Source organism: Musa acuminata, chromosome BXJ2-4, assembly GCF_036884655.1.
Source record: "Musa acuminata AAA Group cultivar baxijiao chromosome BXJ2-4, Cavendish_Baxijiao_AAA, whole genome shotgun sequence".
NCBI classification, from domain to species: domain Eukaryota; kingdom Viridiplantae; phylum Streptophyta; class Magnoliopsida; order Zingiberales; family Musaceae; genus Musa; species Musa acuminata.
Window position 1 is genome coordinate 25,284,997 of NC_088341.1, and position 12,018 is coordinate 25,297,014.

A 12,018-nucleotide genomic window follows, 5' to 3' on the forward strand; every position below is an offset into this window, starting at 1 on the left:
ATTAATGCAATAGTAACTTCATATTACTTAATAACATTATTTTATTATGCTTCAAAATTTTGTGTAATATTTGGCTAAAACTTGTATAGGTATATTATATACAAAAAAAAAATCACCTCTTAAAACCATTGTTGAGAACAACAAAATTAGGATATATAGAAGATTGAAGGATACTACATTATTTTGCAATTGATAACATTGAGTGAAAATTCATATGTTGCTCGATTGTGACATACTTGTTGACATCTCGTGCACTTTCTATGGATCTTACCACTATCCATGCCTTCTACTTGGTTGTTTAGGACTCTTTGGGTAAAGTAATTTTATCATTAACTTTCTTAATCCAATATTGTTTCCTTCTTATTGAGAAACTCGTCGTAAGTATTCTACCAATATTTCGCTAAGAAATAATCCTCACAAAGCTTATATGGATTGTAATTCATAAACCCAATAGCAACTATTACATGAGAGTATATAATACCAAATATATGGAAACATCAACATGAATATATTCTCTTTTTTAGATCTACTAGAACTGTATTTTCAGATGTTTGGACTTTGAACGTATTAGTCAAATGAGAGAGAATTGCATAAAATCGCACCTATAAATTTATTTCTCCATGAGAGATGTCAACGTACCAGTAATAACATTGGTAGTATGATGATAAAGTTACAAAGGAATTTTATTTTTATCATCAGACTACCAATGTTATTACTGTATATATATATATATATATGTATGTATATATATATATACATATATATATACATATATATGTATATACATATTTATATATGTATATGTATATATATGTATATGCATATGTATATATATGTATATGTATATGTGTATGTATATACATATACATACACATATACATATACATATATATATATATACATATACATATACATATACATATACATATACATATATATATACATATATATACATATGTATATATACACATATTACATGCTCAGACTCAATGGAGTTCAATGATTTCGCACTTTGAAAACCACTATTCCCATTCGAAAGATAGCCCTGTGTTATCTAATGCATGAGGGTTATATATTGGTATTTATTTAGAAACTAATTTCTTATAGGGAAATATGTGTTATCATCTTGTCATCAGGATGATCATTTGTCATTAATACTACTACTATTTATGTTAAAAAATATACATCTTTAAGTATATCCATCCAAAGACGACCTTAGTCTACACTAGTACTAGCCAAATATTAACCTGCCCTAATTAAACTATAATATGCAATAAAATATCAGGTATTTATAAAGGATTTGGACATTGATGTTGCATACACATACTATTTTTTTAATAAGAATGTTTCTTTCATTCAAAATTCATAATCTTATGATTGTGCCAAGTTCATCTTACCCACTAGAATATCTACTTAAAGACTATAACAATGTGTTATTGCTTCTGATAATTTGCACAATTATATTGTTTGAGTTTCACACACACACACACTACACACTACACACACACACACTTCCAAGTGGCAGCATTTGCAAGTGAAAACTTCACCGTAGGTTTGCAGAATAATTAAAGAGAGAGATAATAATACCATGAATGATACACACATTAATGTCTTAATGTGCTACATTAGCTCACTCTATGCTTATAAACATATCATACATCTATGACTTCATAACGTGTCACTGGATATAGTATTATTGTTATTGCTGTTTGTTTGCATTGACCGTTGACCGATGGTCATCCGGGATAACAGTAGTAGCTAATACAATTTGATCTATTATTATTATGCAGCACATTTCTTGGAATTGCAAGTCCTCGAAAACTCACACTATGAGGTGCGGATGCGATATCAACAGGATTTATGACCACTGTGACAGAAAACTCTCCTTTGTTGAGACAAGTAAGGACTGTTTAGACTTACCCGAGCTTACCGAAGAGTGAATCTTTTACTGTTTCACCGCACACGAGTAGTGACCAACGCTTTCTCTCATGCTGGACGGCCATTCCTTTTCCGACTAAGAATATTCTTCTTACATCGGAAGGATCGCATTCCTTCCTCTCCCGTTCCTACTCATGCCGAACCTCCCACTGGAGAAGGATCTCTTCATCTGTGCTGTGCTCACAACAAGTTGCGGTCTACTGTTCCTGCTATTGTCCTTGAGATCCCCTCCTCCCCTCCCCGTTGAGGAAGTAGTTCCAATCCAAACTCCGTTTTCCTTCGCAGCTACAAATTCGTCCATCATGCTTACTTCCCCTCCGCGATGCAAAGATCCCATTGAAGCCGATCTCCCAAGTGTTTGGAAATCAGAGTCTCTTATCTCGACTATTGAGTTGCTCTCCATCCCTTCCAAGTTGCCATGTGTTTGTGGCGATACCTCGATCTTGTTCTCCAGCTGGTTTTCCTCTTCTCCGCCGACGACTGCTGAATCCTCTCTGAGCGGCCCCATCTCGTCGCTATGTTGGATGTCTTCGACCTGTGGAATGTCCACCGGAGCTGGAGGAGCTGGCGGCTGCTCTGCATCCGTTACCACGATGTCAGCCCGGCAGAGCGGGCAATTCGAGTGCGACTTCAGCCAAGTATCGATGCAGGGAAGATGGAAGGCGTGGCTACACTTTGGAAGCAACCGGAGGCTGTCGTCCTCCCGGAACTCGCCCAGGCATATAGAACAGTCGGTGCCCTCCACCAAGACATCACCTCTCTTGTACTTGCACAACGTGATTTTGTTGATCAGGGCCTGGTCGAGCCCGTGGGTTGGAGAGACATGCCACGGGTCGCCGCGGGATGACTGGCCAAGGTCATCGGCCAGCTCGTGGTCGTCGGCGTCCGATCGATGTTGCTGCCGCCGGAGCGACTCGGACGTGCAGCAGTACTTGGAGACGATGGCGTAGAAGCTCACGAAGAGAAAGGCGGTCGCGAGGACTCCGACGACTGCGATCACGAGGGGGGAGAAGGTCGTCGACCGTGAGCTCTCATCGGAGAGTAGGATAGGGGGAGGAGGCGAGAAGAAGGTGTAGCACCAGTGGTGGCAATAGATGCTGCATAAGCCCATGGAGCAGTCTTTTGGTGGCTCATAAGGAAGCCAGGTCTTCTGGTTTCTGGTGGTGACCATGGCCAACAAGAAAGCTGGAGGATGAGAGACTCCTCTCACAGCGAATGTGCTATCACTGAAAGGTCCATTTACAGGTAATTGGGAGAGAGGTAGACTGAAAAGGGAGTCTGAGCGAGAGTTCTTCTCATGCCGAAAGGATATTTTTGGGAAAACGATGAAAGAATCAAATGGCTTGATCTCAAAGCAAAGAATCGAGCTGCATGTTTGTTCGTTCCACTGTGGCAAGAAGAGAGAGAGGAAGATAGAGTTGCTTGAGTGTGATTATGGCGTGGGATGTTGAGCGAGATAAAGTGCATGTTGGGAGAATAAATTCCTCTCTCTCTCTCAACAGTTGGAATCACCACAAACGATCAGAAAGTTTTCACCCGCTAATTCTTTGCACAAATTGGTCACATCGCTGATATAGCAAAAGGAATAGCAGTCCTTTATCAGCTCATCGTGTTTGAAGAATGGTAACGTGTAAATGACTATTTTTTTCATAATTATCATAAATTTATATATATATATATATAAATTATTTTTTTATAATTTATATATATATTAAAGTAATTGATCGTTAAATCACATATTGATTGAAGATCCATATATACAAGGAATATAATAGCTTATCAATTGTATGTATTCATATTTATTTCTATCGGATTCTTGATTTGTTCAGGTTAATGATCCTTTATCATGCCCTTATAAGATTGAGTTTTTGTCATGGATGTTAATCTTAAAGCAATGTAAATAGAACGCTTTATAAGTAATTGGCTTTGAGAGAGAGAGAGAGAGAGAGAGAGTATACTAATTGATCATATGTATGAACATGCTATGTACTTGACTTTTGACAACTTGATCTGAAATGAAAATCAATAAAAATATGCTTTATGTAAAAATGAAATATTGGATTGGAGCATAGGTGGTAGCACCAATACTGTCATAGTAGATTATTGAAAGAGAGGGACAGGTGATATTGTGTTCCTGAAACAAGTTAGTGACCTATTTGAACTATGTGATAGTGGTAGTAATGGCATGATACTAGCTTACCTGGTAAAGTGTGAATTTTTTTTTTTAATTTCTTGGAACTCCAACTTGTTGCTATTAAGGAATACAATATATGTTAATGTGGATGTTTAGTAATCAATATTGTCTATCCAATCAACATCAACAAAGGCATAAATATGAGGGGGTGATTATTTTTGAATAAGAATACCATGATTGAGAGTCTCTTTGAGATATCGTAGGATACATTTTACTATATATCAATGAATGACAGAGGACTGGTAAATAAGTTATGCTAGTTTGTTAATAACAAATGAAATGTCTGGACGAGTGAGAGATAAATATTAGAGGGAGCCAAGTGTTTGTTGATACTATCATCATGTAATTTAAGTGACTTAGTTAAGGAAAGTAGGATGGCAACCTCCTTGATGTTCTACATATTCTTTGATAGAAGATCTTGAATATATTTTTGTTGAGAGAGTAAAAGGCCAATAAAAATAATTTAGTGGCATTAGATCTTTAATGGAGATTTGATCTATCAGTTGTTTAAGAAATTATTTAATCTCTAGGGTGTTGTTACCTATGATGATGATATCATCCATACAAACTAATAAATATATGATGCATTCCCTTTTGTTGTTATAAAAATAAGGAGTTGTTAGATTTTGAATTAACAAAGCTAATTGACATCAAATATGAACCAAGCTCATTATATCATGCACTTGAGCCTAACGAAGTCCATATATATATATATATATATATATATATATATATATATATATATATATATATATATATATATATAAACATGATTAGGATATTGAGGATAAATAAACTAAGATGTTATTATATAAAGACATCATCAGTCAAAGCCTCTTGTAAAAAAATATTATTCATATCCAATTATCGTAAATGTCAATTTTGAGTAATAGTCAAATATAGGATAAGTTAAATTATCATAGGTTTGACAATAGGACTAAAAATTTCTGTTAAATCAATTCTGATCTTTGGTGAAACCCTATAGATACTAAGCATGCTTTGTATCTAGCAATGGATCTATCTAGGTTTTGCTTAATTAAAAAAATCCACTTGTATTCGATGATATTTTATATGAAATTAGATACTATAAGAATCTATATGGTATTACGGAGTAATGCATCATATTCCTTACACATAGCTTAACACTAGTTGAAGGATTTTTTAGCTTAGATGATGTTTGTAGTTTTTGTAGGCTCGGGCGGAGAGATTGTGATGGTGTGGAGATCATGAATTTGAAGTAGTCTAAAAATATTATTATTAGAGTGTATTGTCATATAGTGTTCAGGCTCGATAGGGATGACTGTGTTGTGTTATTGGTATCAGAGTTAGTGATAAGTTATCAAGATGTATGATAGTGTCATTTGACCTTAGAAGAGACAAATATCTAAGTGGTGTTCAGGATGACGTAGTGATCGGTAGTAAAGAGTGAATAAGAATAATAAGGGAGTGGGGATTTGGACGGGTGCTACTAGTGGAGTTAGGTGACATTTCAAGAGATGATCTTAAGATATTTTGGTGTATGTTCATATGATCCCATTGATAGATGGATGTGGTGGTGGCTATCATCATCGAAAGATCAAGGTTTTGGAAAAAAAAATTAGATTTAATGATATGATACAAAGATCTTATTAGTTTATAGATCAAAACATTGAAAGATATTATATTCAAGATAGTATATATTGAAAATACATAGTTTGGATCTTGATTCTAACTTGTGCGAATGTATGGCAAAAATTAGAGATAACATAAGTAACCAAATATTCTTAGTTTGTGAAGGTTTGATAATTTATGAAACAGACATTTGAAGAGTGGTTGGAGTTATAGATTTAGGGTGGGCATACAATTTATATGGTAGACAACGAGCGATCTAGAAGGCTGTTAACCAAAAAAATAGCGACATAAAGGCTTAATAAAGGAGGGTGATGTCAGTTTCAATAATGTATCATTGTTTTCGTTCGGTAGAGCCAACAAGTTGGGGAGTATATAGTAATGACTTCAAATATTATATATAATAAGTTGAAGGATAAGTTGTTAAGGCTTGGTATTCACCATCTCTATCATAGTAGATTATTTTAATAGTGGATTGAAAGAAAATTTTAATTACTTTTTAAAAATAAGTAAAATAAAAATAACTTCATATTTATATTTGAGAGGATAAAGTCATATGTATTTAGTAAAGCAGTATACAAAAGTAGTATATAATCTAAAATTATCAAAGGAAATGATTGGAGCAAGATCTCAAATATCAGTATAAATAATTTTAAGTGGTTTAGAGTAAAATATAGATAATATTCTAAAAGATAATCTATAACTTTTATTGCTAAGACATGAGTCATAATGAGAAATAACTTTATCTAAAACAGGAAGAGAGTGAGGAGAAATTATCTGTTATTGAATGTAGAACGAAGGATGACCAAGACGACAAAATCACACAATAAATGGGGCAACAATGGAGAGAAAGGTGATTGGCTAAGTGACATGTGAATCTACTACGGATGGCCACTCATAGATATTATCTTTATCCTGAACTTATTCTAAGGATGCCCTTATACTTAAATCCAAATCCTTGATAAGAAACTTGAGTCAAAAAAGAACTCAATAGAAGTATGATTTTGTTTATAGAATTAAAATATAGATTTAAAAAATTTTTATGTAAGATGCACATAAAATATCATTGAGCTTAATATTAGTCGTGTGTGAATTATCATGAAACCATTGCTACTATAATGATGTTTTCATTGCTAGTATACTTAAAGTGGATATATAGATTCTGTAAATCAAAGGTAACATGATATTAAGCTCAAGTTGAGAATCCAATTGCTTAGATAAGTAGATGAATTGGTCATGACATTTACTTGAGGCCAATTGCTCATGACATTAGGCTTTGATTGAAATTGACATATAACAAAAGTTAGCATATGACTCTTCATTGATTATTGATGTTGTTAGAATGATTAGTGATTGTATTAATTCTAGGGGCTGAAGTGGTTTCTTGAGTTATTTGTATTGAAGTTGCCACCGTAATTAGAAAATTAACGGGTACCATGAAGGATGGTAGCTTTATGAGTTATATCTAAGAGGCAACTTGTTTAACCTTTTGTTGAGGTTCTTATTGCTTGGGTTGACCTTCCCTTTGGACTTTTGATTATACCGGGTTATATGCTAGTATCGTCTTCTTTTCTTCTTATTTCAAGTATGTTTCATGATCAAACAACTTATCACAAAGTTATTCAATTGACATTAGTGGATCGCTTGCTCATATTATGACCATTAGCTCCTTATATTCGTCTCCTATATCATTAAAAGTGTGAACAGTAACTTCTACATCGTTGAGAGAATAACCTATTAAAGTCAAAGCATCTATAATAATCTTTAATTTCTACATATAAATTTTCGTTAGGGTGGATAGAAAGCTTAGTAGTCAAGTGTACAAGTGATTAGCAAAGGTGATCTCTAGCTTGGACCATGTTTTTACTATAGTACTACACAAAGAGATAAGTGATACTATAGAGCCAATAACCAATGCTTGAATAGTTTATAGAATAAAATGATTTTATCATAGTCACAATTTATGATCATGATTCATCGTTATGGTTGATAAAGCACAACTGAAAGAGCTAGTGACTGTATTAATGAATTATATTTGAATAGGAGGTTGGTGAATTATGCTAGTCATGATGCATAATTATTTTCTTTGGTTAATTTGAAGAGAGTTATAGTGACTGTCTAAATGAATACGAGCCACACAAATTGATAAGAACTATTGTTTTCGGACTTAGGAGGAAGACATGTTGATGACAAATGATATCTTAAATAGAGGGGCAATTAGAATGGTTGAAGTGATCACAGAGAACCATCGCAAGTTGTTGCCGCTATTGGAAGAAGAGGACGCCGCTGCACTGCACTTAGTATTGCAACAGTCACTGTTGGCCAAGGAGGGTGACGAGCCACAAATGGAAGGTGACAGTCACGGTTGTTGATCCCGGGCAACAAATGGAGGATGACACCGATTAGATCCAATTAGATCTGATGAAGTCGCCTTTGATGTCTTTCATTCTGATCGTATCCAACCAGATCTAATCAACATGGACAATCTAGGAAGTTGTTCCTGCGCTTGATGTAATGGATTGGATGATTTGGAATAGATCTAATCAAAGGAAAGTAGCCAACAACAGATCTGATCGGAAAGATGCAACCAACAGATCAATCTGGAACAGATCTTAACAGATGATGCAATCTACGAAAAAGGGAAGCAGCCAGCCTTTTATCTTCGATCGCGAAAGCAGGGAGGAAGAGGCTGCCGTTACCGAAGCGACAGGGAGAAAGCATCGGTGGGGAGGAGGTGTAGTCGGCGAGGAAGCAACGCTTGTGTTGTAGTGTTTCCGCTTTCGCTCTTCGTTGCAAATCTTCGATCTTCCACTTCTGGTTGAGGTGCAGCCATCTTCGATCCGCTTTTCTAATACCAATGAGACCACGAAGAACTGTAATGAGTAAAAGGCTGCTCTTTCATTCATTGTGGAGTCATATATTTATACATGTAGAAAAGAGATTGATTTTCCACAATTTATGAATATGAATCAAGATAATTGATCATTGTATCATAGATTGATTGGGGATTAAAATGTCCAAGGAATAGTTTATCCATCATATGTATTTATACTTGCTCCTATCATATGTAGTTTTTGTCAATCATATATTTGCTCCAATCAACAATCCTTTTATCAGTTTTGTAAACATTGACAATACAAATGTGAAAGGTGAATTATTATCAGTTCTCCAAAGATAATTTTAGTGAATTATGATTTCTTAAATGTATAAATGGATAAAATATGTCAATTAAACAATGTGACTCTACTAACAATAATGATAATAATAAAACTATAAGTTTGAACTATTTGGGATTAACCGGATGAATCTTTTTATCACGAAAGGTCTATGTTTATTTTTAGTTTATAGTACTTAAATGTTTATTTATAGTTTATATTAAGATGTTTTTAGGTCTTCTTTTACTTCTTCTCATACCATTAACATTAATTATTTTTTAAAATTATTCTTTTCTCATCTTATCCTCTATCGAAACAATACCTAGTTATTCATAAATAAAAATATTTATTTTCTTATCTTTCTTAATAACTCCACACATCCATTTCAACATTCTCAACTCTAATTATGTAACTATTATCTTATAAAATTTTTCTTTTAATCTCAATGGTCTTTGATGGCTCTTGACACCCTTTGTCATTTTAACCATCATGTTTTTTACTTATAAATAATATCTTCATCAATCTCTTCATCTTGTTAAATAATTGATCCAAGATACCCGAAGCTTTTACTTAAAGAAACTTTTTATCCATCCAATTTATCTATATTCTCTTCTTTATTTATAGAATTACTAAAATTATATTTTATATATTCAATCTTAATCCTACTTAATCTAAAACCTTTAATTCCTAAGACTTACCTCCATAGCTCAAGTTTATAATTAATTAAACTTAAACTTTTATCAACTAAGATAATATTATCTGTAAATAATATACAACAAAGAGTAACTAGTAAGTTCACCTATTAGTAATGTGAAAAGATAAGCACTTAATGCAAGTGTAATCTTATACTAATAGAAAATTCACTAGACACATTTTATATAATTCTAACACTAATAGTTACATTATTATACATATCTTTAATATATAATTAGTGGATATATCCCTTTTTACTAAAACCCACTATAATAAATCTTTAAGAATCCTATCATAGACTTTGTCTAAATCAATAAAAATCATATGTAAATCTTTTTCACCCTATATTTTTTCATTAATTATCTTAATAAATAAATAACTTAATCTTTCAAGTATAAAACCAAATTAATTTTTAAAAATATTTATTTTAAGCCTTATCCTGCTTTCGAAACTCCTTCCCAAAGTTTCATAGTATGACTCAAGATTTTAATTTCTTTATAATTTAAATAATTTTATATATCACTCTTATTTTTATAAATTGGGACTAAAATATTCTTTTTCCATTCATTAGGCATCCTTCCAAATCTTATGATTTTGTTAAATAAACTACTTAACTAAGCTACTCTTTTTATCTCCTAAACTTTTTCATACCTTAATAAAAACACCATCGAGCCCCATATTCTTATATATTTTTATCTTTATCTTTTATTTCATTAGCTCTAATTTTATAGATAAACTAATGATTGTTAAATCTATCATTATTATTTATTGTTAAATCTAAATTCTATATAAAGTATTTATTAAATAATTTATAAAAATAATTTTTTAATCTTTCCTTAATCTCATTATTATTAATCAGTATTCTTTGATCCATATCTTTAATACATCTAATAATACCTAAAATCTTACACTTTTTTTCCTCAACTTTAGCAATTTGATATATATCATTTTCACCATGCTTATTACCTAATTTATTATAAAAATTATCATAAGTTTTATATCGTATCATACTAACCACTTTTTAAATTTTTTTAGATTCTTTAAATAATTTAAATTTTTTATTTTTATAAATTTATCAATATTTAAAAATGATCTTGTAGTAAAAATTACTTTTTAATGTTATACCTCTATTCTTAGTTTCACTAAGAATCTCTTTTGTTAAACTCCTAATCTTATTAGCTATTATAGTCTAAATAATATTAATATTCTCCTCATCTAAATTCTAAGCCACCTCTCTTTCTATCTTATTTTTAAAAATATTTATATTGTTTCTATAATAAATATTTTATACCATCAACCTATGTTGATTCATCCAGCTTTTGTTATATATAATTTTACTACTCTTATAAATGATTTTATCTATCTTTTTAGTAAGAAAAAAGTCTATTTAACTATAATTATGACTCTTCTTAATTCATCACTCTTCTTAGTGGAAGTATTTATAATTATAAAATCAAACAAAATTATAAAATTCAAAATCATACCACAATCTTCATTTCTCTCCCTATAACCAAAGCTCTCATTTAAATCTCCCCTTATATTCACACTATATGTTTTCCCTATATGATTATTTAAATCTCCTCCAATTATAAATTTTTAATTATAGACATTTCTTGAATAATATCATCTAAACTTTCATAAATTTCTCTTTTGGTTTGATCATCCAATCCAACTTGAAAAGCGCAAGCACTAATTACATTTAAAACATTTGATCCTTTCTCAAATTTTAGATATATAATTCTATCTCTAACCTTTTTTACATATATAATATTATTTATAAGATCCTTATCAACAATAATTCCTATACTATTTCTATGTTTAATTTTTTTAGTATATCAAATTTTAAATGGAACACTATCATTCCCTCTAGATCTTTTTTCCCCTACCCACTCAGTCTCCTATAAGCAAATAAAATTGATCATAATATCCACCGATTCTAATCTCCTTCACGAAAGTATTACTATATTTCAAGTTACAAATATAATCCCTTATTTCTATTAACTTCTTTACTCTTATTGGTTCAAAACAATAAAAAGAACCCTTCCATACTTTGCACCACAATGGGTGCATCAATAATTTTATGCTAATTGTCAATAACCTAATATAACCGTCCATCTTTTTCATTCGGGCTTAGATACCACCCACACCAAATTTAATCTATTTTTCCAATCATATTAGAATTCACAATGTCATATAAGAAATAGATCCTCAAGTGGTCTCTCCTTTCCTAAATCGGTGCTATGATGTCAATGGATATAGATGTATTGGATTGCACCAGGTTGAGATACATGGTACTACAATACATCATCTACGAATCCAAACAAAAGTTCCACCTACGTACATAGGAAACCCTAACACAAGTTGCATAACATTTTATCAATCAAATCAAAGATGGCACATCCCACCAACATGAATGTATACAGTATTCAG

The 12,018-nt window shown here is 32.0% G+C and overlaps 1 protein-coding gene across 1 annotated transcript; it reads right to left on the reverse strand.

The window, feature by feature from the left end:
• Positions 1–1,608: 1,608 nt before the first annotated feature.
• LOC135609061 (E3 ubiquitin-protein ligase Os04g0590900-like) lies at positions 1,609–3,255 on the reverse strand. The gene has a single exon (XM_065102147.1). It carries the CDS (start codon positions 3,107–3,109, stop codon positions 2,030–2,032), a length of 1,080 nt encoding a protein of 359 aa, XP_064958219.1. The 5' UTR covers positions 3,110–3,255; the 3' UTR covers positions 1,609–2,029.
• Positions 3,256–12,018: the final 8,763 nt, after the last annotated feature.

What these genes read in the sequence shown, in the direction of transcription:
- LOC135609061 (XM_065102147.1), bottom strand. Translation starts at nt 3,109, where the DNA reads ATGGTCACCACCAGAAACCAGAAGACCTGGCTTCCTTATGAGCCACCA.